This window comes from Ogataea philodendri (assembly GCF_020536065.1).
Source record: "Ogataea philodendri strain CBS6075 chromosome Unknown scaffold3, whole genome shotgun sequence".
NCBI classification, from domain to species: Eukaryota; Fungi; Ascomycota; class Pichiomycetes; order Pichiales; family Pichiaceae; genus Ogataea; species Ogataea philodendri.
In genome coordinates this window covers 68,203-92,200 of record NW_025764099.1, presented here as the reverse complement: position 1 = coordinate 92,200, position 23,998 = coordinate 68,203, and the positions used below count along the sequence as shown (strand labels likewise).

At 46.6% G+C, this 23,998-nt stretch overlaps 21 protein-coding genes across 21 annotated transcripts; 9 read left to right on the top strand and 12 right to left on the bottom strand.

The window, feature by feature from the left end:
* Positions 1–347: 347 nt before the first annotated feature.
* On the bottom strand, positions 348–1,333 carry OGAPHI_005474 (uncharacterized protein; the record flags this gene model as incomplete). The annotated part of the gene is made up of 2 exons (XM_046206662.1): positions 348–624; positions 993–1,333. The coding sequence occupies 2 exons, from the start codon at positions 1,331–1,333 to the stop codon at positions 348–350; spliced, it is 618 nt and encodes a 205-aa protein (XP_046059315.1).
* OGAPHI_005473 (uncharacterized protein) lies at positions 410–1,546 on the top strand (the record flags this gene model as incomplete). Its single annotated transcript, XM_046206661.1, has 2 exons — positions 410–426; positions 982–1,546. 2 exons carry the CDS (start codon positions 410–412, stop codon positions 1,544–1,546), a joined length of 582 nt encoding a protein of 193 aa, XP_046059314.1.
* Positions 1,547–1,735: 189 nt separating this feature from the next.
* On the top strand, positions 1,736–4,051 carry OGAPHI_005470 (uncharacterized protein; the record flags this gene model as incomplete). The annotated part of the gene is made up of 3 exons (XM_046206658.1): positions 1,736–2,641; positions 3,125–3,317; positions 3,663–4,051. The coding sequence occupies 3 exons, from the start codon at positions 1,736–1,738 to the stop codon at positions 4,049–4,051; spliced, it is 1,488 nt and encodes a 495-aa protein (XP_046059311.1).
* OGAPHI_005472 (uncharacterized protein) lies at positions 2,380–2,628 on the bottom strand (the record flags this gene model as incomplete). The annotated part of the gene is made up of 1 exon (XM_046206660.1): positions 2,380–2,628. One exon carries the CDS (start codon positions 2,626–2,628, stop codon positions 2,380–2,382), a length of 249 nt encoding a protein of 82 aa, XP_046059313.1.
* OGAPHI_005471 (uncharacterized protein) lies at positions 2,744–3,982 on the bottom strand (the record flags this gene model as incomplete). The annotated part of the gene is made up of 1 exon (XM_046206659.1): positions 2,744–3,982. The coding sequence occupies one exon, from the start codon at positions 3,980–3,982 to the stop codon at positions 2,744–2,746; it is 1,239 nt and encodes a 412-aa protein (XP_046059312.1).
* A 563-nt stretch (positions 4,052–4,614) lies between the features above and the next one.
* OGAPHI_005469 (uncharacterized protein) lies at positions 4,615–5,394 on the top strand (the record flags this gene model as incomplete). Its single annotated transcript, XM_046206657.1, has 1 exon — positions 4,615–5,394. The coding sequence occupies one exon, from the start codon at positions 4,615–4,617 to the stop codon at positions 5,392–5,394; it is 780 nt and encodes a 259-aa protein (XP_046059310.1).
* A 32-nt stretch (positions 5,395–5,426) lies between these two features.
* Positions 5,427–5,771, top strand: OGAPHI_005468 (uncharacterized protein; the record flags this gene model as incomplete). The annotated part of the gene is made up of 1 exon (XM_046206656.1): positions 5,427–5,771. One exon carries the CDS (start codon positions 5,427–5,429, stop codon positions 5,769–5,771), a length of 345 nt encoding a protein of 114 aa, XP_046059309.1.
* Positions 5,450–6,658, bottom strand: OGAPHI_005467 (uncharacterized protein; the record flags this gene model as incomplete). The annotated part of the gene is made up of 1 exon (XM_046206654.1): positions 5,450–6,658. One exon carries the CDS (start codon positions 6,656–6,658, stop codon positions 5,450–5,452), a length of 1,209 nt encoding a protein of 402 aa, XP_046059308.1.
* A 117-nt stretch (positions 6,659–6,775) lies between these two features.
* Positions 6,776–10,054, bottom strand: OGAPHI_005466 (uncharacterized protein; the record flags this gene model as incomplete). Its single annotated transcript, XM_046206653.1, has 1 exon — positions 6,776–10,054. One exon carries the CDS (start codon positions 10,052–10,054, stop codon positions 6,776–6,778), a length of 3,279 nt encoding a protein of 1,092 aa, XP_046059307.1.
* A 160-nt stretch (positions 10,055–10,214) lies between these two features.
* Positions 10,215–12,103, top strand: OGAPHI_005465 (uncharacterized protein; the record flags this gene model as incomplete). The annotated part of the gene is made up of 3 exons (XM_046206652.1): positions 10,215–10,906; positions 11,260–11,514; positions 11,740–12,103. 3 exons carry the CDS (start codon positions 10,215–10,217, stop codon positions 12,101–12,103), a joined length of 1,311 nt encoding a protein of 436 aa, XP_046059306.1.
* Positions 11,006–12,340, bottom strand: OGAPHI_005464 (uncharacterized protein; the record flags this gene model as incomplete). Its single annotated transcript, XM_046206651.1, has 1 exon — positions 11,006–12,340. The coding sequence occupies one exon, from the start codon at positions 12,338–12,340 to the stop codon at positions 11,006–11,008; it is 1,335 nt and encodes a 444-aa protein (XP_046059305.1).
* Positions 12,341–12,559: 219 nt separating this feature from the next.
* On the bottom strand, positions 12,560–13,117 carry OGAPHI_005463 (uncharacterized protein; the record flags this gene model as incomplete). The annotated part of the gene is made up of 1 exon (XM_046206650.1): positions 12,560–13,117. One exon carries the CDS (start codon positions 13,115–13,117, stop codon positions 12,560–12,562), a length of 558 nt encoding a protein of 185 aa, XP_046059304.1.
* A 318-nt stretch (positions 13,118–13,435) lies between these two features.
* OGAPHI_005462 (uncharacterized protein) lies at positions 13,436–15,205 on the bottom strand (the record flags this gene model as incomplete). Its single annotated transcript, XM_046206649.1, has 1 exon — positions 13,436–15,205. One exon carries the CDS (start codon positions 15,203–15,205, stop codon positions 13,436–13,438), a length of 1,770 nt encoding a protein of 589 aa, XP_046059303.1.
* Positions 15,206–15,453: 248 nt separating this feature from the next.
* Positions 15,454–15,765, bottom strand: OGAPHI_005461 (uncharacterized protein; the record flags this gene model as incomplete). The annotated part of the gene is made up of 1 exon (XM_046206648.1): positions 15,454–15,765. The coding sequence occupies one exon, from the start codon at positions 15,763–15,765 to the stop codon at positions 15,454–15,456; it is 312 nt and encodes a 103-aa protein (XP_046059302.1).
* OGAPHI_005460 (uncharacterized protein) lies at positions 15,515–15,775 on the top strand (the record flags this gene model as incomplete). Its single annotated transcript, XM_046206647.1, has 1 exon — positions 15,515–15,775. One exon carries the CDS (start codon positions 15,515–15,517, stop codon positions 15,773–15,775), a length of 261 nt encoding a protein of 86 aa, XP_046059301.1.
* A 29-nt stretch (positions 15,776–15,804) lies between these two features.
* Positions 15,805–18,141, bottom strand: OGAPHI_005459 (uncharacterized protein; the record flags this gene model as incomplete). Its single annotated transcript, XM_046206646.1, has 1 exon — positions 15,805–18,141. One exon carries the CDS (start codon positions 18,139–18,141, stop codon positions 15,805–15,807), a length of 2,337 nt encoding a protein of 778 aa, XP_046059300.1.
* A 99-nt stretch (positions 18,142–18,240) lies between these two features.
* Positions 18,241–19,389, top strand: OGAPHI_005457 (uncharacterized protein; the record flags this gene model as incomplete). The annotated part of the gene is made up of 1 exon (XM_046206643.1): positions 18,241–19,389. The coding sequence occupies one exon, from the start codon at positions 18,241–18,243 to the stop codon at positions 19,387–19,389; it is 1,149 nt and encodes a 382-aa protein (XP_046059298.1).
* Positions 18,724–19,277, bottom strand: OGAPHI_005458 (uncharacterized protein; the record flags this gene model as incomplete). The annotated part of the gene is made up of 2 exons (XM_046206645.1): positions 18,724–19,032; positions 19,152–19,277. The coding sequence occupies 2 exons, from the start codon at positions 19,275–19,277 to the stop codon at positions 18,724–18,726; spliced, it is 435 nt and encodes a 144-aa protein (XP_046059299.1).
* Positions 19,390–19,433: 44 nt separating the features above from the next.
* On the top strand, positions 19,434–19,850 carry OGAPHI_005456 (uncharacterized protein; the record flags this gene model as incomplete). The annotated part of the gene is made up of 1 exon (XM_046206642.1): positions 19,434–19,850. The coding sequence occupies one exon, from the start codon at positions 19,434–19,436 to the stop codon at positions 19,848–19,850; it is 417 nt and encodes a 138-aa protein (XP_046059297.1).
* A 1-nt stretch (position 19,851) lies between these two features.
* OGAPHI_005455 (uncharacterized protein) lies at positions 19,852–22,914 on the bottom strand (the record flags this gene model as incomplete). The annotated part of the gene is made up of 1 exon (XM_046206641.1): positions 19,852–22,914. The coding sequence occupies one exon, from the start codon at positions 22,912–22,914 to the stop codon at positions 19,852–19,854; it is 3,063 nt and encodes a 1,020-aa protein (XP_046059296.1).
* OGAPHI_005454 (uncharacterized protein) lies at positions 21,716–23,923 on the top strand (the record flags this gene model as incomplete). The annotated part of the gene is made up of 2 exons (XM_046206640.1): positions 21,716–21,955; positions 23,147–23,923. The coding sequence occupies 2 exons, from the start codon at positions 21,716–21,718 to the stop codon at positions 23,921–23,923; spliced, it is 1,017 nt and encodes a 338-aa protein (XP_046059295.1).
* Between the last annotated feature and the right edge of the window lie 75 nt (positions 23,924–23,998).

Sequence of the window (23,998 nt, the reverse complement as noted above, 5' to 3'; positions counted from 1 at the left end):
TAGACGACGATGCCCAGTGGCCGTACGGTGTTATCAGAAAACAAAAGTGACACGGCACCTGATAATACCAGATATGCAGACGCCACAAATGAATAGGCCATATGGAATTATTTTCTCCCGAAACAATAGGCCTATTGAAAGTTAAAGGGCTGTCTTGCATAGAAGAAACGGCAACTTTCATTGTAGCACGACAAACTTAATCACTCGAAGTCTCTCGGCTTTCTATACGTGGGGGATAATTACAGTGATAAGCGCAGGCCACGATAGGCAAGCAGAAGAGTTTTCTCCTCCTTCACACTTAGTACATTAAAATTCGATATTTAGTTGGGCGTTATCTATGCACTACGTCAAAACTTGATGGATTTATTGCGCTTGCTTGAGTGATTTTTCTTGTAACGATTGTTTCGAGATGACCTCCAGCCTGAGGTACTCACCTTCGTATCCACTTCCATCGTCGGTTCTTCGGAAATATTCTTTTTGTCTTCGCTGCTCACTTTTTCCTGCAGTTTCTTTGCCAACCGCTCCGTGCGCCGCTCGACAAGTTTGTAATAATCAGAGTCCTTTGCAGACACCTTTTCCTTTTTCGCCTTGAGTTTAGACTTGGATCTTGCAGAATGTGCCATTCTGTTTAACGATTCGGAATAAATATTAAAAAAGTAAAAATCTCACCTGACAAAATTTCATTGGTGCGAGGCGGGATGCCAGCCGCATTAAACCTTAATTTGAAGTAAAACATTTTGGCAACCGTCGGCCATCCTCCACTTTTGGGCGTCGCGAAATTTCACCATTGCCCAATTCCTCTTTTTTTATTTTGTAGAAATAATTTTTTTGTCTCGTCACGTGACAATTCACCAGGGCTTTACACGCAGACCGGTTTGCTGGACAAATTTTGAAAATTTTATATTAACTTATTCAGACAAACTTGGGTATCAACAAAATGTAAGTACCAACAACAGATCCACCATTAAACTAACATTATAGGGCTAACCTACGTACTCAAAAGAGACTCGCAGCATCTGTGTTGAGCTGTGGTAAGAGAAAGGTCTGGTTGGACCCTAACGAGACCACCGAGATCGCCCAAGCCAACTCTAGACAGGCCATCAGAAAATTGTTCAGAAATGGTACAATTGTCAAGAAGCCAGTTACCGTCCACTCCAGATCCCACGCCAGAGCTTTGGCTGAGTCCAGAAGAGGTGGAAGACACATGGGTTACGGTAAGAGAAAGGGTACTGCTGAGGCTAGAATGCCATCTGAGGTTCTGTGGATGAGAAGATTGAGAGTCCTGAGACGTCTTCTTGCTAAATACAGAGCTTCTGGAAAGATTGACAGACATCTTTACCACTCCTTGTACAAGTCTGCCAAGGGTAACACTTTCAAACACAAGAGAGCTTTGGTCGAGCACATCATCCAGGCTAAGGCTGAGGCTGCCAGAGAGAAGGCTTTGAAGGAGGAGGCCGAGGCTAGAAGATTGAGAAACAGAGCCGCTAGAGAGAGAAGACAGCAAAGAATCTCTGAGAAGAGAGAGGGTCTCGTCAAGGAGGAGTAAGTACCAGGTTAATATGAGTGAATAGTAACTTTTCATCATAAATTTGTTTTGTATTAGGTAATCTCTTCTGGCGTCTAAACTGAGTGGTCTCAAAAAAATTCAGGAAACGCTGCCCTTTTTTTCTATAAATCCCTTTTCGCCCCCACTTAATCTCTTGAATCAACTCAAGGGCACTTTATCAGACATTCAATGAAGCTTTCTCAGTTAATTTACTTACCAGCCGCTCTATGCTGGCTTCCGCATTCTGTTAGTGCTGAAAAGGCTAAAGTGTTCAACTTTGACGTCTTGGAAGAACAGGCCGCTAATCCTGTTGTCGCCCAAGAAGCTAAAAACCCATTAGAGAACGTTGATTTGGATCAGCTTGTGAATGTGGTTTACATCACACTCGAGCCATCAACGGTTTACGTGACCGTCACTAGAACTCTTCACCAGGTTGTCACCACAGCGACCACCACTGTCACTCCAGAATTGGAGGAGACGCCTACTTTAGAACTTTCAACGATTTTCCTCAATCGTACGACAACCACTGTTGCCTCCTTGCCTTTGTCAAGTCTATCGCCCGTTGTCAGCAGCACTCCTGTGGCTTCCATCACCTCTGCTCCCTCCTCCACAGACGACGTTTTTGCTGTGCCCACCACCAGCGGCAAATTGGACTTTGTTATTGGCAAGGACAAAGCAATCACTACAAGCAGTGAGGAAACTGTGTCCTATTACGAGGAGCTTGTTCAATTTGTTTCTTCTGTCTTTTCACCTCCACCAACTACTGAACCTCTGCATCCAACTTCCACCTACAAATCTACACTTATCTCTGTTGCAAGTTCCACTAGCTTGCCTCAGAGCTCGCCGAAATCCTCAACCAAAAGCAATTCCTCCACTTCTGGCAAGAACGGTGCCTTGCCAATCAACTCGACCAAGAACTCTACTAAGGATCTGTTCGAGGACGAGGAATTTGAAAGTGTCCTTGATGGTTTCAACCCATACAAGGATCTTCCTTTATCGAACGCTGATGTGGACTTCAGTAATGGCTCTTCAAGACTGGACGCTAAGAGTGTTATTATTGGAATGGTTGCCACACTTTTCATTTTCGGAGTGATCGTAATCTGAACGATCTTTATTTTTTAAAAATGGAGTTTATTAATCTGTAGTCTCTAAAACGATAAAAAGACTGAAAATATAAAGTAAACAGCACTTAACAATCTATGGGGCAACACCAATACCGTTGGTGTTTCTATACATATAAATACCGTTGTTTCCATCAACAAATTGACAGGATCTCAAACATTTCCACAACGACTTCCACATGTTCTCGTCGGTGGATCTGTAGTGTTGACCCATAACCTTCTTGATGGCATCGGTAGCTTCCTCAGCGTTGTAGAATGGAATGCGGGAAACGTAGTGGTGCAACACGTGGGTGTCGATAATACCGTGGAAGATGTGACGACCGATAAAACCAAAGTCTCTATCGATGGTGGCAGCAGCTCCCTTGGCAAAAGACCATTCCGAGTCATCGTAGTGAGGCAAGGTAGGGTCGGTGTGTTGTAAGAAAGTCACGAAAACAAGCCAGTGATTGATCCACAGGTAAGGCACAAACCAGTTGACCACCATGTTAAGCCCACCAAGCTGCTTGTACCAGAAGTACACTCCCAAGACCACGAGCCCGAGCCCGAGATCAGAGATGAGAATGTACCAATATTGCTCGTTAGTGAACAATGGAGAGGATGGATTGAAGTGACTCTTGCCAATCTTGGACCAACCAGGGTATGGTTGACCGGTAGCATTTGTTGAGAGGTAAAGTTGAAGGCCGCCAATTTGTTGGCCGATCAACTTCACCACGGCATAAATAGGTGTATCGTGAATGATTTCGTAGATATCGTCATGCTCAGAATTCTTCAACAGTTCCTCTTTTTTCCATGGAATAAAAACGGTATCCTTCTGCATGTTACCAGTTTGTTGGTGGTGTTTGGCGTGGGAGTACTTCCACGAGAAGTAAGGAACACCGACGTAGGAGTGGAGCACCCAGCCAACAAAATCGTTCACATTTTGATACTTACTGAAAGCACCGTGGCCACACTCGTGAGCCAAAATCCAAAGACCGAACCCGAACAAACTGATACAGAAAGATTGGACGTTGTAAAGGACAAATCTCAAAAATTTAGATTCCACGTAAGGAATATAGGTGGTTCCAACGTATCCAATAACAAACATGGCGGCGATATCTCTGAACACGTAGTGCAGAGACCAAGGAAGGGATCTTTCAAAGCAGTGCTTTGGAATAGCGTCCAGGATCTGCTTGAAACTGTAGTCCGGAGCGGTGAACACGTCTCCGTTGGTGTTGATAGCAGTTTTGACATCTGGGTTCTCGGTGAGAGTTCCCAGGTTCTTGGTTTTCGACACTCTGGTCGAATCCACGGAAACACCTGTTGTAACAGCGGACATAGAAAGAAGGGGGGGTTGTTTTCAGGTTACAAAAATGCACAAGGAAAAAACTTTCACTGCAACCAATAATCGCGGCTGAGTATCTAAACCACGAGGAATAAATAAATAGGCAGTTGGTGCTACGGACTTGATTTGTGCTGGTTCAGTAGAGATATAAAACCCAATATTGTGATCCTGCATCGAAGATTTGATAAATGGTGCTAAAATCGCTTTGCTACCATTTCTACAAATTGGCTCTGTAATCTTCTGCATGCTGCGTCGCGGGGCGGGGCGAAACATTTTAGTCAGTATAAGAAGACAGGGTGTTGTAAAACAAATATAGATACAAGACTGTCGCATAGAAGCGGATCTATAAACCTACAACGCTAAAGCCTATCAAGTTCCCTCACTGATGCTATCAACTCGTTTCAGATGAAACCCGAGGCGTTGGGTTCTAAACGACAGGGGGTTCTCCAAAAGATGTAAAGCCTAACGTGTAGTTTTTGGTTCAACCGGCGTTTTATAACCGCCAGTAGTCACACTCTGTTATTCATCTCTCCCCCACCGTATACTTCTCCCCACCAGGACTTCCCCCTTCTTGCACCACAATATTCGAGTTCACGTTTTGAAAAAATTTTGTTGTCGCAATTGCCATGGTTGAAGTGAAGAGAACGGTCAGAGTGACAACTACGCAGCAAATTCTCAAAGACATCCCTCCCGTGCAAGAAGGATTCCCAATGCGGGAGTGGGCCATCCAAATCTCGCTCGTAGACGACAAGGGCATCGAGCAGCCGGCGACCTTATTCGACAAGGTCACGTACCACTTACATCCTACGTTTGCTAACCCTGTGCGGTCTTTCAAGAAACCGCCCTTCAGAATTCAGGAACAGGGATGGGGAGGATTCGACATCCCAATCACGCTCACTTTGCTGGAGAAAGGTGGCGACAGAAAGATCAATCACGATCTTAATTTTATGAAGGACAAATATGTTATCGACACCCCAATTACCGTCAACACAACCAAGCCAGCACTTCTTGCAGAATTGGCCAAGACCGGGCCTATTCCAAGCTCAGGCGAAGCCTCTGCCACACCAGGCGCTGGAATTACGAGCGGAACACCAACCCCAGGTCTATCGTCCGGCCCGGCCGCCGCAGTTAAAAGAAAGGCCCCTGTGACCGATTCGAGAACTACAAAGAAGCTCAAGGGTGCTGCCGTGAAGGGAGGCATCGATCTGGAGCAATTGGCCGAGCATCTCACAAAACTGTCCGAGGACGATCTTTTGGGCGTGGTGCAGATGATCAACGACAACAAGACCCCAGAAATGAGCGTGAAAAATGACGTGGAGAACGGCGAGTTCACCATGGACCTGTACACCTTGCCAGACACATTGCTGAAAAGTTTGTGGGACTACGTCAAGAAGCGGGTGGAATAAATGTAGATGTACGTTAAAAGTGTATACAATACATGCGCCTAGTCAATTTTATCTCCTATACAGACCAGATTCTTGTAGTATGGTCTCGTGAGGCAGTGGCTATTCCCAGTCCGTCTGGGGATATCTTGATTTTACTGACAGAGTCTCGGTGTCCATCGAGCGTTCCTATGATAGTCCCCATGACGCAGTCCCAGACCACCACCGACGAATATTCTGCATATGATGCAAATAGCAATCTTCCCGACTTTGAAAAGTCGATAGAGAGCACTCCTGGATTATCCAAAGCTGCCACCATCGATGATTTCGTGCTCAGTTTCATTGACGAAGCAGAGTCTTCCACCACCTGCTCTTCTGGCTTGTATGAGCGAAAGTGCTGATGAACTTGTCTCACAGGATAGTTCGAGAGCTCGCAGTCCGATCGAATATCGAAAAGCTTCACTTCTCCGTCGTCCGTCCCGCATGCAAAAGAATAGCCGTCGGGGAAGAATTTAACGGCCGACGAGTCATGCGTTTGCGAAGTTTGAAATTGTCGTCTGTTGAGTGGACTTCGAACATCCCACAGGTTCGAGAACCGATCGGAAGAACACGAAACAAACATATTTGGGTCTCTTGGATTCACTGATAATCCCAAAACGTCACCAAGATGGCCATTAAAGCTGTTGCAACGGGTACCTTTCTCCATGTCCCATAGCACAATAGATTTATCCCCCGAGCTGGTGAGAACTTGCGAGTTACCAACAAAGCTCAGATCGCTGATGTATTCCCTGTGACCCTTGAAGATGGACACTATAGAGTTTTTCGGAGACGTTTCGGAATCTGGTGATGAGTGTAGTTTGTAAATAATGCAGGCATTCTCCAGCCCTCCAGTGGCCACCATGTGTCCGTTTGGTGAAATATCGCTGCAAATGATGTACGGGTCATCCAGTCTTATCAGGTTCTTTTTCAGGCCCGAGGTGGAGTCCCAGAACAGGAGAAACCCGTCCTGGGCTGCCGTGGCCAAATGCCTGTTGTCGGGATGCCAACTCACAGTTAGCACCTTGTTGAAATGGCCCCGTAGCGTTCGATGGTTCTGTAACCGCACTGGTCCAATCCTGGTGCAATTGCCACTCATACTTTCCAAGGTTGCATCTTTCACCTGCTGCTTCACTTTGGCCAGGTGGTGGACCAATTGCTTCGACTCGCCTTGGACGTTGCGAATCTGAGTACTCAGGACGTTGCTCAGCTCCAGCTGACGCGCGTACATGCCACCCGTACCACCATCCATATTTTTCGGTTTCCTATCAACATTTCGTTGTCTCCTGCTACCTTTTCACTGCACAGCCCCATGTTTCAGATTTTACTCGGCAACAATAAGATTTTTAACTAGCAATCTATATTAGGATTAAATCCACATATCTAGCTCCTGGACGCTGTAGTCGGTTGTATCAAAACAAACTTGAGGTGGAGTCGGCTTCAACTCCTCACCAATAGCCTCAAGTCGTGGATGGTACGGAACCAAGGCATCGCTGTTGTTCAAATACATGCTATTGTGGATCTGCCAATATGCATGCCGCACTTTGCTAGCCGGGTGGTACAGCCCACTAATTGCGTAATTCATAACAATGCCGTATCCAACGGCGACCCGTATGGCCTCCACGCTCTCCAAGATCCGTACGATCACGTGGGGCGACGACTCCATCACGTTGGGCCAGATCAGGTTCAAGTAATGCAGAAACGCATCCTCGTAGCCAAGGCCTGCACAGCCCAAAGCCATGTGTTTAACCACAGTCGATGCCGTTTGTCGGTGGACCAGATCGCGGTCTGTGAAGGCATCCTGCAAAAGCGTCAAAACGGCATACACATAATCTCCGCCCATGTCGCCAATGTACTCAAACATAAACGACAGCGACTTGAGCACTCCGTTCTGCACGTTTCGGTCAAAAAACCGGTACTCGTTCATCAAGGCCGGCAGAACAGTGTATGGAGAACAGGTGTCTGCAACAATACCGATTGCCACAGCCGTGCAAACACGCAGTTGCCGCTCTTGCACTCGCAGATTGTTCAGTAGAGTCACCAAGACATCCGCAGGCCCGATCGCACGAGCAATTAGTCCAAAGGTGGTATTTGCGCTCTTACGAATTTGCTTCTTGCGAGCCTTGAGCATTTCCAACAGCTCGAAACTGATTCTCATCCACTCACGGTGGTTGATGTACTCTTTACCCTTATCAGCAATGTCTCCAATAAGATTGATAGTGGTCTCTTGAACCTTTTCATGTCTGTTCCTCAAAATTGGGGTCAAAGTTGCTAGAATTTGGGCAATAGGAGGGTTCACTAGCTCGACTCCAAGATTTTGTATCACGCTGCGCATAGCATTCAAAATCGAGCCCAAAACGTCGGGGTACACTTCTCCTAGCGACTCATAAAGAATAGAGCTTAATCGAACCAACATGTCTTCCTGGTCGCATATCTTCAAAACAACACTGGTGCGTGCAATTAAGTCAGCAGCTTGTTGTCGGACTTCTGGAGTCTTGTTCTTTAGTCGGTACAACACAGCACTCATAATACTCATGAGATGCGGTTTGATTCTCACGCCGAGCGACACCAAGATGTTACCAAATCCATTCAACACAACGGAATCATCGAGTGTTTGGTGTTGGAACGAAAATAGCAGTGCATCCAACAACCTCTCGACAGTTCTGTCATCGAGGTCGAACGACCCATGCTGTTGAACAATCCTGCTCGACGTTTCGACGGCCATCCGACGGAAAGTCTCAGACTCGTCCTTCATAGGAACCAACATCTGGCCAATCACCGCATTTGGGCCAATCTTGTTGGACAGAGAGACAGATGCGTCCACACACATCCGCGATATTCTGGAATCAAGAGCAGTTCTTCTGTTCCAAAAGTTCTGGAAAAACTCTTGAACGAGTTTGCCTTCTTTGAATACACGTCCATCCACAACTTCAATGGAACAACATTGGTTGATGATCCTCAAAACTGTACGTTTCATTTCATCTTCAGGTGATGAAAATTCCCTTGTCAGCACTCTGAAAACTTCTCTAGTGTAGTAATTGCTGTACTCCTCATCCATGAGTGGAATGATGTAGCCCAGGGCACGCAAAAAAGCTGCAAGACCTCTTCCTCTATGACGACGCAAGCCTTGCCACAATGGATCAAGAATCTTTTCAAAAGCATCAAAACCATAAGGAGCAGAAGATTCAGCCAGGTTGCTGATGGCCATAGCGGCCATAGTTCGAACATTCAAGTTTTCGTCCGAAATTAACCTCCCAATGCAGCCAACGAGTCCGTTCAAATATGGTAATATACTTGAACCCATAAGAATTGCAATCTGCTGGACAATTTTCACTCCAGTGTGTCTTGCGAGCCAGCTTTTCTTGGAGCCACAAACAGCACGCAAAAATGGTAGTAGCGACTGGATTCCAAGAGATGATGCAACAACTGCAAAGGTTCTGGCGACAGTGTTCCGAACATAGTCATCGGAATGGTCAATGTCTGGACGAAGGACAGAAATCATATGTGCCAGGCCAGCAGCCTTGGAAAGATTAGAAATAATTTCCCGGCCTTCCAGTCGTGTGACCATGTCTTCATCAATCAGAAGCGGCATAATGACGACAAGGATTTTATGTGCGTACGGCCTGATGAGTTCTTCAAGTCTAAAAAGAACTCTTCCGACAACTTTAACCAGTAAATGGCGTTCCTGGTCTTCCAACGACTTGCTCATCAATAGTGGCAAAATGACGTTGAATATATGATCGGCACCAAAATAACGTGCATTTTCTTGCAGCTGTCGTAAGGAGACTTTTCTGACTTGAGGAGAACCGTTCTTGATCATCAAGATTAATTTCATACACTGGATCTCTTTCTTCTGGTCATTACTGAGAGTCTCCACGTTGACGTCTTTTGTGGTGATGAGCTTACCAAACACCTTCATATCAGCCTCCTTGAAAAACTGGATTTCTTTCAGACCAGGAACATCGTGAATTAATTGGGGGTTGTGATACTTGAACTCTTGAACAAGAGTACTTTCTTCAGGAATCACGTATTGATCGACATTTGTCAGAGAATTGAAAGAAGTCAAATCTGGAGGAATAGAATCGTCTGGCTTATAATCAAGGGGCGCTGGAATCTTGCGGAATCCACTGGGGAGAAGGATGTTAAGGTTTTCCTCTGTCAACGGAATGCCATCAACAACGGGAATTTGGGAAGTTTGCACAGCAGGTTCCTCTTCCCATCTGGATTTACGTTTTGGTTCTTCGGAGACCTCCGGTTCCTCGGAGGCGCCCACATCCCACCGTCGTTTTCGCTCACGACGAGGAGGAGTGCGATCTCTTTTTTGCACCTGATTATCATTTTGTGTATTATCTTCCTGTTCTTGATCTTTTTTTCCCTTAAATCGTTGTTCCATAGTCTTCCTGTATCCCTCAGACTGCGACTCATCTTCCAACCTGTGCATAGAGTCATATTTGCGCTGTTGATAGGAGTTCTCTCTAGCGGAAATTGCCTTTTGATTAGCCTTTCTTGTTAAAGGGTCTTCATAAGTCTCGGCCTCATCGCTCAATTCTTGCCGAAACTGTTGCGGAATCGAATACCCACCAGTGAGTTTGGTTGTGTGTCCGCCGTCAACTTTACGATCCTCGTACTGGATCACTCTGTTGGACATGATGGATTATCTAATATAATTTTTTTCGTTCTCTTGTTTAGGACCAGAATGCTTTGCCACAGTGGCTGAGCAAAGGCTGTGATAATTATAGTAAAACAGAATTTTAAAGGAGAAATTCACAAAAATATTGAAAACATATTTGGAAAAGCATTCTTGTATTATGAGTTGGTTGAAATTACTGGCGTTTTTCGCAATATACTCCTCTATCGGAGCTGCAGATGACTCGAGCACAAGTCTCAACGGTACCTGGTCATCCAAGTCGAACACGGTGTTCACTGGACCTGGCTTCTACGATCCTATAGACGAGCTTCTAATCGAGCCTGCGTTGCCAGGAATCAGCTACTCGTTCCACGACGATGGATACTTTGAGGAGGCCATTTATCAGGTGACTCCGAACCCAAAGAACCACTCGTGTGCTGTCGCCGCATTGATTTTCCAACACGGTACCTACGAAGTCAATTCCAGCGGCTCCATCATCCTTACACCATTTGCGGTGGACGGTAGACAGTTATTGAGTGACCCATGCAACGACAACGGCGTCTCAGTTTACAGCAGATATTCACAGAAAGAGATTTTCAAATCCTATGCAGTCAGCTTGGACTCCTACCACGGCAGATACAAGTTGCAGCTGTACGAAAGTGACGGTTCTCCAATGCAACCTCTTTACTTGGCTTACAGACCACCGCAAATGTTACCAACCATCACCATGAATCCCACAGCAAACTCAACTGATTCAGGCAGTACCGCAGCAGCTTCTTCCACAGCTTTATCTAAAAAGGTTAAGAGATCTTTAGAAAATAGATACAAAACTAATGCTGTGAGGAAACACAAGTATGATTATGACCTGTTATGGTATGTGTCAATAGCAATGATCCTTGTGGGAGGATTGATGGTTTGGAGAGGATGAAATATCCAGCAATGAGAATATGTATTGTATTGGAGTAAGCAAATTTATTTTTTCACCTCGTAAACTCTTCTGAACTTGTCATCAATCTCGGTGAGGTAGAAAGATCCCTTTGGAATGTAGTCGATGTCACCAGTTGGCTTGAAAGACTTCTGCAAGTGGATCTTCTCTCTGAGGCTCAAGCCAGCCTCGTACTCCTCAGGAGTTCTGTGCTTTCTGCTGTCAAGCTTGTTTTGGATGTCTAGAACTTTGACAATGTGCGAGATGTCGCCAGTAACCTTGGCAGAGAAGAGAGAGGCAGCCAGACCAGAACCGTAAGAAAACAAACCAATTCTCTTACCCTGCAAAGCGTCGTTTCCGACGTAGAACAGCAGGGAGGCCAAAGAACCGTAAACGGAACCAGTGTACATGTTTCCAACGTTGGTTCCAACTTCCAAAGAAGCACCAACTCTCTCCTTGTGGAGACCCTTGGCAGCGGTGACGAAAGTCTTCTCCAAAGCCTTGTCAGTCAAAGAGCTCTCATATTCTTGGGTAGCCAACTGAGCGTCAACATCTGGTAGGATGGATGGGTCCTCTCTAAAGTCGTTGTACAACATTCTTCCGTAAGACTTGGCCACAAGCTTACAGTTTGGAACGTGGAAACAGTTGTAGTCAAAGAACTTCACGCCAACAGTCTTGGTCTTGGAAAGACCCTTGGCAGCAGCCTTCTTGGAGTAGCTGGCATAACATTCATCAACAGCTTTAATGTAACAAGTTTGGGAGAAGTGACCGTCCACAACAGGGTACTCAGAGACGAAGTTTGGCTTGTAGAAGTCGTATGCGTGTTGCATGAAAGTACCTCTGATTGGCTCGAAAGTGATTGGAGCATCAGGACCAATCAACATAGCAACAGTACCTGCACCACCGGTTGGTCTGGCAGCACCTTTCTCGTAAATGGCAATGTCTCCACAAACGACGATCGCGTCTCTTCCATCCCAAGCGGACGATTCCACCCAGTTAATGGCATTAAACACGGCGTTGGTACCACCGTAACAAGCGTTCAAGGTGTCAATACCTTCGATGTCGGTGTTCTCACCAAACAGCTGCATCAAGACAGACTTGGCACTCTTACTCTTGTCGAGCAAAGTCTCTGTTCCCACCTCTAATCTACCGATAGAGTTAGGGTCGATCTTGTAGTTCTTCAACAAGTTGTTGCAGACAGTCAAGGCCATCGAGTAGATGTCTTCTCTGTCGTTGACAAACGCCATCTTGGTTTGTCCTAGACCGATGGTGTACTTTCCAGCAGAAACACCATCAAAGGCTTCGAGCTCGGTCTGGCTCACGTATTGACCTGGAATATAGATCTCCAAGGCCTTGATACCGACATTTTGAGGACGCGTCATGATGATTATAGGTGAAATATATGAATTAATAAAGAGGGTTGCACTTCAATTTAAATAGGGGAACTGATATATCTTTTTTTCCTCCACCGACATGCTAAACGAGAACGCGAAACTGAGGAAAAAATGCCACATCAACAACTCTACACCAACATTTTTTTTCTTAATACGGGTGGGGGATCATTAAATTCCAATGCGGGTACATAGTACATAGTGTGAGGTTCATTTCACGCGAGAGAGCCACAGCTGGTAGTTGTGCGAAGCGGAGTCAGCTGAAGGACGTGTGGCAGAAGGGGATGGTTGGCGGGTAAGTTTGCGTCCCCAGGAATCGTCCTGGAGCTTTGGTGCCTCGTAAAGCCATCTATCGCCAAAGTCCACAAGTCCTGGCTGTGTCCAGTCCTGCAGGTCACAATGATGCACTTCCACGGTTTCGTCAGCATCGTACAAATCCAATGCGGGCGTGTCGTCCAGCAACGAGGGGAGCGATCCCGAGTGCGTCGATCGACGCGACGATGTTTCAGAAGCTGTTGTGTATGAGTTTGTGTGGACATCCTCTAGTGCGAAAAAGTCGCCGTCGTATTCCTCTGTAGTGTCCTGGAAAGGGGTTTTAAAGTTTGTTGTGGAGTAAGTGACCAACTTGCTGGTATTAGGTAGAACTTTGACGGAAGAATCGTAAAGAGAATCCTTTGCTTGGCATTCCTCAGAGCAGTAGATGCTGTTTGAGAATTGGTCCAATTCTTTGTTGTCAACGATGCAGAATTGATCGTGGAGGAACATCATGATGAAGATCTATAGGAAAACTTGAGGTACTCTCCCACATTTATATAAACTACACAAAATCGAGGCACATTAGCCACATGAAGCCACAGGGACACCACTAAAAAAAAATTTTCCGTAGTAGATTACACCTTGGTGGAGTCATAAACATCGAGTCACGCGCATTGTGTCAATGATTTGCAAGCCGCCAGGGTGTTTTTCAATATGTGCAGGTACATGAAAAAAAATTGCGAGGAAAAAGTATGAGCAAGTTTTAAAACCACCAGCCACACTTTTACTCCGATAACACAGAAAAGTTCCACACTTCTCCGATATTAGTCACTAAGGCTCTTCCTGTAACGGGTGACTAAGGAGACTTGACACATTGCGTAATCTCCGATGGAACGCGTCCTCTGTTGACAACTCGGCGCCTGATTGCAACTCGTGTTGTAAATCTTGCAAAGCTCGTGTGGTCACGCTATTGTTTGACAGTTCACCGGTTTTCACGAAATGCTGGGCAAGGTCCACCACCAACTGAATCATGGCAGGGTTTGTAAGTAGAAATAGCGCCTTATCTTCTGTGGAGCTTAAAAGTTCTGTCGTGACAGCAAGCAACTCGTCTCTCTTGAGGCTCTCTCTTTCCTTGTAGAATAGCTCCATATACTTCACAGCCACAGGAATTGACACCCCAATGTTGTTAGACACCACGTTTTCCACGATGCCACGGATGTCTTGGAATGTTTCACAGCGCTCGGCGTAAACATCGAACGTCCATTCCGGAACGTCAGGGTAGAACGGAAACAGCGTCATGTTCCTGGTTAGGAAATCAAACATTTCCAGCGGAGAGTGATATGGAATCAGTTTCAGCTCGTTTTCCAAGCTTCTCTCCTGGTACTCGGCCAAATCCAGCTCATGGTGGTGTAGACACATATCTCTCATCAGTAGCGGGATGTTGATCAGGTCGTTAGCAAGCTGTGGCTGGCCAACGTCCATCAGTGCTCCCGCGAAGCTCGAAATATCTGAAGCATCGAGCAGTAGCGGAATGGTCACCAGACGGATTTCCAGCAGGTTCAGAAGCTTGTTAATGTCCTTGGATAGACCGGAGTAAACAGCCATTAGCTGGAAAGTTGTTCTGGATGGTTGCAACCCTGCCTCGTTAATATCATTCAAAATTTGCCCAAACAAGTCAGTGTTCTTGGAAACAACACAGGCAGTGAGGAACATGTTGTAACTGTCAATGTTCAACGCAAAACCGGTTTCAGTAATCACCTTAGAAAACTCCTGATACGCTTCCTGGCCAAACACCTTGCCGGTAGCAAGCTGACAGCTCAAGCTTCTATGGAGCTCTTCTTGAGTGATCATCATCCCAGCGTCAATGACATCCTGGAAAACAAGATCAACAAGCTCAACGTTCAAATAAAAGGCATATAACTTGAACTGTTCCAGAAACAACTCCAGATCCTCTGGCTGGATATGTTTGGCACGAGGAACAGGGAGTTTCGCATACTCTTGCAACAAAGACTGAATATTGAACGACTCTTCGTCCTTGTTCAGCTCATCGACAAACCGGCTGTAAATCTCGTCGTCAAACTCCTCTCTGGGAGTCTCAAGCCGCGAATTCAAAATCTCAATATCAGTTTGACCCTTCAACAGCCCAACAGCCGCCTGGTAGTACGCAACCTCCTTTCCCTCGGTCTCGGCGATCGCCCTGAGCGTATCCTCCTCCTCCACAGCATCTCCCAGAAAGTTATCACCGAAATCAATTAAACTGTTGTTGAAAGCTGCCAGGAAATCGGGAGCAAGCTTTTCAATCGTCTCCATAGTGGTATATTTGTTGAGCTCGTTTTGCAGATTCTTCACTCTTTTCGAAACAGTCTTCTTTCCCTTTGGTGGTGCCTTTTGGAACCGACTGTACCAGTCAAACGACCGCAATTCAGAATCAGACTGTTCTCCTGGAGCCGGTTTTTTCAAAACGTCAACTGCGTCAAAATTCAAATCATCGTCATCGTCCAGTTTTCCCTTCACAGAATAAAATCTGTAGGATCCAGCCACATGGCGGCCTCCAAATAGCGCCGTAGCCCGCAAACCAATCCGCGGAACAAGCACACTCATCCTTCACTACTATTTTCCAGATATTTTTTTCTTTCACACGGTCTGGTGTACGGGTGTCTTCCCACTTCCGCCCCGGCCCTTGTGCAGCTCACCATGGTGGTTCCTGGCCTATTCTGACCTTCTCAGACTACATAACCGGTTATGCACAGATATGCAGAGGTTAAACGAGCCCAGAGCCCAATTTGACACAACAACATGTTGATACAATACATACAGAAACTTTGGTCGTAGATCTATCTAGAAGCACCCTATTGCGAGCTGTTGTTGATTCTGGAGATGTAAGACTTGGAAATCAAATTCCAAGATCTCATGAACTTCGACGCACAGTCGTTGATACAGTGCTCTTCCACAGAAGAGAGGCTCGATGATGGCTGGAGAATACACTTGTCGAAACAGTTTTCAGTCAACGAGTTGACCAGAGAGGTGGCGTATGCGGTGGCCATTTCCGTGGCAATGGACGTTTTCACTTGTTCTTTGATCTGTTGTGCTTGCGCGGAGCCCAGCGACGAGCCGCTGTTGGCGTTGGTTTTGGATCCTCCCAGACCGAGGAACGACGACATTGGAGTTTGAAAAATAAAAATTGTTAAATGCACGTATAATCATATTTGACTAGCATTTTCCGACTCCTCATCGCTTTCGTCTTCAGATTGTTCGTCGTCACTGCCACCAAAGACGCCCGACTTGCCCTTTTCCTTCAGGAAGTCGTCCAGAGTTTGCAACTTGTACTTCTTGGCTGCCGACTTGGTTTCTGCGGTGACGGGTACTGGAGAGTTCACCACAACCGGCTGTCTCACGCTTGATTGTGACACCGACTTGAAATGTCCGTAGTCTTTCAGCTGGAACTCTTGGGCACGGAGTTCGTTGTAGTACTCCAACAACTCAGGATTCAGTTTATCAGGAGTCACTTTGTTGTATGTGCTGATGCTGTTGTCTTCGTCAATGGTGGCAGAAGAAACTGGAGAGTACTTGGACGTGTGGAACAGTAAGACTGAAAAATCAACCTCGTTCAGCTTCTCGTAGCACTGTTCTATAATGTGGCTTTTTTCATTGTAATAGGCGCGGAAATCCAGAGCGGTGTTTGCGTTGACGTCTGGGTCAGTGTATACAACATTGGGCAATAAAGAACCGATCAACCGCGATCTGTCCTTCAGGTCCAAACTAGTGTCATATTTCGTGAACTGAAGCACCAGATTAAACATCTTCCAAACCATATTGTCGAAATTGTAGGTCTCTCCTTGCTGCTTGGATGTATACATTTCCTTTGAAATGATTTTTGTCAGAGCAGTTAAAATCTCAAGCTTGACCAGGTATTCTTCGTCTCTGAAACTCTGCACCAGAATTCTCATCAGGTCCGGTAGGTAGTCGTGAAAAGCTATGCACTTCGGCTCGTCAAACTGACTATACGAGAACTCACCAATCAGCCAGATGATCGAGGCCTTTGCCAAAGACGACAAATCGCTATCGTTGACTAATTTTCCTGTCAACTTGATCAAAATGTCAATATTGTGCTGCAGATCGGTCTGAACAATCATTCTTAATCCTGTAACGTACTCTGCCACCAGAAGCTCGTCTTTCTCAGATCCTAGCTTGTTCAAGAATAGCTGGCCAATTTTCTGATGTTGCTCGGGAGTGGTAGCATGCAACTGGTTCAACAATTTGATAACAGTCAACTTCAGGAATCGGTTACTTGTATCAACCAGAAACACGAGCTCGTCGAATATCATATCAAAGGTCTGTGGGTTGATCAAACGGACAAGAATCGAAAGTTTCAAATCGCTCACTTTCTGGATCTCGTTTGGCAGTGGAAGGAAGTTTGTCAGTTGGGATCCAGTGAAACTCAGAACGCCACGATCCAACAGGTACAGAATCTCGCTCAAGATGTATATGCTTGACTCATCGTTCCCGAGGAATTTGATCAGAACCTTGGAAAGCGGAATCTCATTCAGTTTGAACGGCAGCACGTTGTAGTAGAAACGGATCATACTTAACACGACGTTTGCAGAGGAAGAGTAGATGAACGGTTTTAGTTTGGAGTCCAGGAGAACAAGCTCCACACATAGGGAGGATTCTGTTGGCTGAGGCAAGTAGAGTTTGGAATAGTCTGTTGCCAGATCAATCAACACAGTTTTGGCCGAGTCTTCCAAGAAGTTCAGTCTTGAAACCAAATGGGTGAACCTTGGGTGAATTAGATCCATATATCCGGGGAAGATAGTATAAAATGTTCCCAGAGCTGAACTCAAGACTTTTGGATCTGTATCGCTGAGCAAAGTTTCTAACAACTGGTATAGCTGAGCAGGGATTGAGGACTCGTCAGTCAAGGCGGCCGACAAATCGCGATTCTTGTTCAGACTATCGTCGAGCAGAAAACATTTCGTGATGGCAATAGCCGTCGCCGAACGAACCAGCGGCGATGAGTCCGAAACTGTCTTTTTCATGGACAGAATTAGGATAGGCAGTATAGCTGGGATTCTTATACCACTCAACGTTCTGATGGCTAGGGCTCGATTGATACAATTCTTATCGGTGAGGGATTTCTGGATGGCATTGATGGAGAGCAGTGCGATGTCCTGCTGCACATGGTTGTAGCGGAGAAGAATTGTGTACACGAGTCGTTTAACTTTGAGATCTGGCGAGGTTATATTTTTGATGACGTGGGGAAAGAATTGGACCACCTCGGAATCTGCGTTCTGGTGGGTCATCAGCCGCGCAAGGTACTCCAAGGAGACGTAAATTTCTCGCGAAATGGACGAATTGAGGCCCTCGACGATTTGCGATGAGCTAAGCTCCTGGTTGTGAGAGAAACCATTCGACAAGAACAAGTTAAGAGCGGGAGGCAACTTGACGTTCTTGTGGTTGATGGCCTCGTTCACCGTCGTCGACAGGTTTTTGGTGGCGTTTTCCAGCAAAACGGAGATGTTCTTCCCGAGTTCAGCCATAGGAGCTAACACAAGACGTTTTTGAACTTTTTGAAAACAGGTGGTGTCTGGAGTTTTCTTTCATTTAATATTGGCATTACCAAAGAAGGATTTTCAATTATGGAACCCAAGCAGGAATCGGCGAGCCCCGACCCATTTAACGGGAACAATGTGCTCGCGCGGACGCTATCTATGAACAGTTTGATCAAGACGGACTCGTTCACCAAGCTATTTAAAAAATCAAACAAGAGAGCAAGATCGGAAGATTCTGAACAGGAAGACGCTGAGGACGCGCAGGAGATCCAGGTGGTGAAGAAGCCCAAGACACGGTCCACCAAGGAAGAGGAGGCGTTCCGCAAGCGCGAAAAGGAGTACGACGAGCTGTTATCGCCCGAGTACAGAAAGTATCGTCCAAAGGGGTTCAAGCTCAACCCACCTCCTGAGGACCGTCCAATTCGCATCTATGCAGACGGAGTGTTTGATCTGTTCCATCTGGGTCACATGAGACAGCTGGAGCAATGCAAGAAGGCGTTCCCGAGCGTGACACTGGTGGTTGGCATTCCAAACGATGTTGAAACGCACAAACGCAAGGGACTCACAGTTCTAAGCGACAAGCAGCGGTACGAGACGTTGAGACACTGCAAGTGGGTGGATGAGGTGATCGAGGACGCACCGTGGATCCTGACGATTGATTTTCTGAGAAAACACAAGATCGATTTCTGTGCGCACGATGATCTTCCGTACGAAGCACAGGGGATCGACGACATCTACAAGCCGATGAAGCAGGCAGGCATGTTTCTGGCCACCCAGAGAACCGAAGGAATCAGCACCAGTGATATCATCACCAAGATCATCCGCGACTACGACAAATACCTCATGCGGAACTTTGCCAGGGGAGCCACCAGAAAAGAGCTGAATGTTTCATGGCTCAAGAAGAACGAGCTGGACTTGAAAAAGCAAATCAACGACTTCCGGTCTTACTGGAAGAAGACAAACGACAGTCTCAACAACGCTTCACGTGATCTGTATACCGAGGTTCGAGAATTTCTGAAAAATAGGAAGAACGAAAACTCGCCTGCAGATTCGCCTGCAGATTCTTTTGCATCCAGGTACAATGCAAACGGCCTAGAAAGCTCATCTTCAAGGCGGAGTCTCATTGATAACTTCAAGGATTGGGTCGGAATGGATAGCCATTCGGAATTTGAAAGCGAAGAAGAAGACAAGCCGGTGGTGACGAAAAGAGGCCGGCGATCCAAAAAGCCAAAATAGGGCAATCTTAGGTAGAAAAAAATTATTCCAAATAAATATATCTAATGGTTTCTATTGCCAACGTTAAGTACCTGGAGCCGGTGACGCTGCGGCAGTGGTTTTCGCAGAAGTCTACTAACCAGGGTTCTCAATTTCTTGTTGTGGATGTGAGAGACTCCGACTATATTGGCGGCCACATTCGGTCTGGGCTCCACGTCCCCAGTTCTCGGGTCGGTGCCAATTGTAGCGCCATTTTGCAGCAAATGAAGGACACCAAGGCAGATAGCGTTGTTTTCCACTGTGCATTATCCCAACAGCGTGGTCCATCTGCTGCCATGAGATTCTTGCGGTTCTTATCTGACCAGGACCCTGTCCCAGATGTCAATGTCTATGTGCTTAGAGGTGGCTTTGTCAATTGGCAACAGCTGTACGGCAACGACCAGGAGGTCACAGAAGGATACGATCCGACAATCTGGTCGTGAATCAGGCGCGTTTCCGCCGTTTTTTGGGCTGCGCTGGCTGCTGCTCCATCTCGGGTGGCTCCGAATCATCTCCGTTCCGTAACCGAGACGTTGCATTTTTCAGCCGCTGGCCAATGGCCAGCTCTCTCCGCCGCCTCACCATCTCAACGGGGAAAAACTCCTCGATGCTGGTCTGGGGCTTGTTCATGTTCTGGATGATCGGCAAAAGAATGCTGTCCACTTTCTCGTCGTTCCATCCGACATTGTACATAAGGAACGCGCGGAGTTTGTCCAGATTCGGATACCCCCACTTGAACTCTGTCTTATCATGGTCCACCTCCGGATGCAAATACGCATCTATCACCCGCTTATCAGGAAACTCCGGCGTCAAGAAGAGACCTGTTTTTTTTAAGGTCTTGCGCAGCTTTCGTTTAATAGAGGTTTCTGTGGACTCGTCAATGTGTCCATCTTGATATTTCAGCCACCATTGCTTGAAGTTCTCAAGACTCTTGAACTCGGCAAGAATTTCCATCGCTGCAACCTTGCCCACACCCTTTATTCCGTCTGTATAGTCACTTCCCAAAAGAAGAGCAATTTCTATCAGTATTTGTCGGTTCAGTCCCATGTCTCTTTCCAAATCTTCCATCTGGTAGCACTCCACAAAGTTCTTCTCGTTGAACATGTTTTTGTAGACCCGGTCGCCGCCAAACAGGAAACAATCCGAGTCGTCGGTGATGATTCCATCCACCAGGTTTAGTCGGAGCAGCTCAGCGCATTGAGCCTCTGCCTCCATCGGCGCAGTGATGTAGGGCAGTCCAAACCGCGAAAGCAGGTCCTGGACGTCCAAAACCATCTTCACAGTCACCTCATCAGCGTCTCTTTTCTGCTTCTTGAGATTTTCTTGTAGCTTCACCTCGTCGTCCATCGACCAGAAAGATCCGCTTGACTTGACAGGTCTGGTGGACTTCACGTCGCCAACAAACTTCTCGTACGCTGCCTCCTCGTTTTCCAAGTTCTGTTCCAATTCCTCTTCGTCGGAAAAGACATAATCCAGGATCTCTGGCTGATTTTCTTGTTTAGAAGACTCAGACACAGGCTCCTCAGATTCGACAGAAGGAACCTCATTGGATTCTTCTGGAGACTCAAACCTAGCCGATTCGGGTTCTTTAGAGACTTCTGGAGTCTCTGACCGGGCTGACGGCTCTAAATCCTGAATGTCTATCGGCTTTTTTTCCGCAACTTCTTCCAAGTCCACATCAACTCGCTTCTTTTGTGCGGCTTCCTGATCCACCTGTACATGCCTCTCTTCAATCACGTCCTCCAAATCCAGATCAATTGGATCCTCTTCATCTCCTTTGGATGTGAGATCCTCAATCTCTGCCTCAGGACTGGAGCTCTTGGCCAGGTCAACCTCCTCATCCTCAGACTCGATCTCCGGCTCCAGATAGTTTTCGATATCGTCATAATGGTACAGCCCCGCCTTCTCGTCTTCAGTCTGCTCTGGTGCTTGCGTCTTCTGAGAAACATCGTCGTGGATTCTCTCCGGCAACTTCTGCTGGAACCAAATCGGTGTTTCCTGTTTTTCTTGCTTCTTTGAATCACTTGCAAACAAACTGTTCTTGAAATCAAACTTTGGAATATCAACATTCTTGTTGGTCACCTTATCCATGTTAGTTCCCAAAGACTGTTCAGACAGAATAAGCGGAGGAGCAGGTCCAAAATCAAATGGATCTTTTTGCTCTTCGTTTTCCTCCTGCTCAACCATATTATAGTAATCCTGCTTGGATCTTTCAATCGCCTCACGGAGCTGATCCTCTTCAGACATCTCTTTTGCCTGTTTCACTCCAGCGTTGTTAGTGTTGGCATAATCGTACAGAGACTGAATCATGGCCATTGTCTGGTCTTCGTCCTTTTCCTCGGTTTCGACCTCACCAACAAAGATAGGGTTGGAAACAGACTCGGAAACAGTTCTCACAGGTTTTGAGACCTGTGCCTTGACGAGTGGAGGCCCAGACGGAGTTATATCTGTCACGTCCTCAAGAACATCCTCCAGATCCTCATCATCATTATCACTATCCAGATCAATGGCCTGGTCTGCAGACTGTCCATTGTCGTCAATCGACAAAGTATATCCATTTTCGTTTCTCTTCAATTCGTACATTCTGTCCCTGTCGCTCGCAATCCGCCTTGATTGGACTTCGGGATCGATGTCGTCCATTCCAGCAACATTCATTAGTCTTTGTGTGAGAAAGTTCCGTTTTTGGACCATTTGGATCTGGAACTTGGAAAAATCCATACTATCTGGGAATAGAGTCTCCAGCTGTTGTTTTGTGTAGCCCATTCTGAGTCGAGACCTCAAGCGCAAATGAGACAAAACGATATATTGGGTCGACAGTGGGAGCCTAGCAAAGTCTGCAGACTTGGGGTCGATCGTCTCCAAGTCAATACCTCCCAGCTCGTCCTGGAGATCAGAGGTTAGTCGTTCGTACTCGTAGTCCGTGATCATCCGTTGGTCGTTCTTCTCCACTTTGAAACTGTCCAGTTGTGGCAGATCATACTCGTCCTGTCTCCTGAACATCTTGCCATCTTTTTTGGCAGGCTCTTTGGGCTTTTCTCTGGTGTCGAAATAGTTGTTATCCTCATAATACTGTCCTCCTTGTAACTTATCCGTCGACACCTCTTTGAACGTTGCCTTCGGCTTTGACTTTGGCGGGCTGCTTAGACGTTGCTCTGCGCGGTTCTGAAGTTGTCTCGCAAGCAGGTTTTTCGCCATCTGCTCTGCGGTCTGTTTATTGCCTTCTCTTTTTTCACGACGACGCACAATCGTCTGGCGCTTGAGGATCGGTGCCCCACCATCAAACACAAACACCGGACGTATGCCAAAATACAGCAGTTTGCAAATACGGCGGAAAAACCCAACTATGTGCGAATTGATCAGTTGATTGCCCTGCTTGTCTCGCACGGCCTTGAGAAACTGGTAGATCCAAATAGAAGCGTCAACGGCAAGACGCTTCTTCGACATGGCCTCCAGACGGACCGGCCGCGCGGTCGGTCCCACAATGTCCCAGAGTCCGTGAACACCCATCTGCCAGACTAGTGAATAGATTATGAAATAAAAAAATTAGGGGTCGATCGACTTGGCGCGGGGCCCGGGGCCCAAATATTTCTGGATCAAGGATATTTATATCATCCCTTTTTCTTTGGGCGATAACGAACTCGACCGTCAATTTGTGTATAGCCACCGGATATTTGACTCATGGCAGACTTCAAAGTATGTTGAGCCCAAACACCCCCCCGCGCCAGATCTAACACCCTAGCTACACACGCCAATTGCCAGTAAAAGAAAGCCGGCCCAGGAATTTATGATGGCATACACGCCCGACCACCCGCATTCGATGCCGAACCTGGCCAGCCAGTCAAGGTCGCAAAACAAGTTTGTGCCCAAGTTCGGCAACACAGACCAGAAGACCTGCTACAACCTCTTCAAGGAACTGCAGGATGTTCCTGAAACAAATGGAGATCTAGCGGTTTCGGGATCACCGATTCCAATCGGCCAGCTCACGCCGTTTCTGGTGTCCAACCAGCCTCCGAGACAGATGAGCACCACCTCGCCTAGCAAACAGCGACCACAGGATCATTCCCCACTGTCTCCACCAATACAGCCGATTTTCATCCTCCCGAACGAGCACGAGAGAGATATAATGTCATATTCAGAAATGCAACGGTTTCCTTCCGAGTTCAATCCTAGACAGGCTGCAAACATGCCCCACAAGGAGAAAGTAGATAAATGGATAGTCAATGTTCCTGCCTATCCCAACCAGAGCAAAGAGACCTGGTACAACGAGTGCTACCCCCCCGTGGTGGAATTGTCGACCGCGTCGACCCCGGAAGAATCTGAAGTTGAGTTCGCCAGTCGGCAGGATATCATTGAGTTCCAGTCTCGGTTGATCACGTTCCTAGTTAACAAATCTTACTACAATGACCCGACAGAAGAGATCAATCGCGGAGAAGAATTCGAAGAAGCGCACCTAGGTGGCGAGTACTCGTACGACACAAACGATGGAGACCTGAATTACCACGAAGGCATTTACTGATTACCCCCCCACTAGCCGCTGGTACGGAAACTTTTCTATACAGAGTTAAATGTCGATGTTAATAAGCTTAAAAAA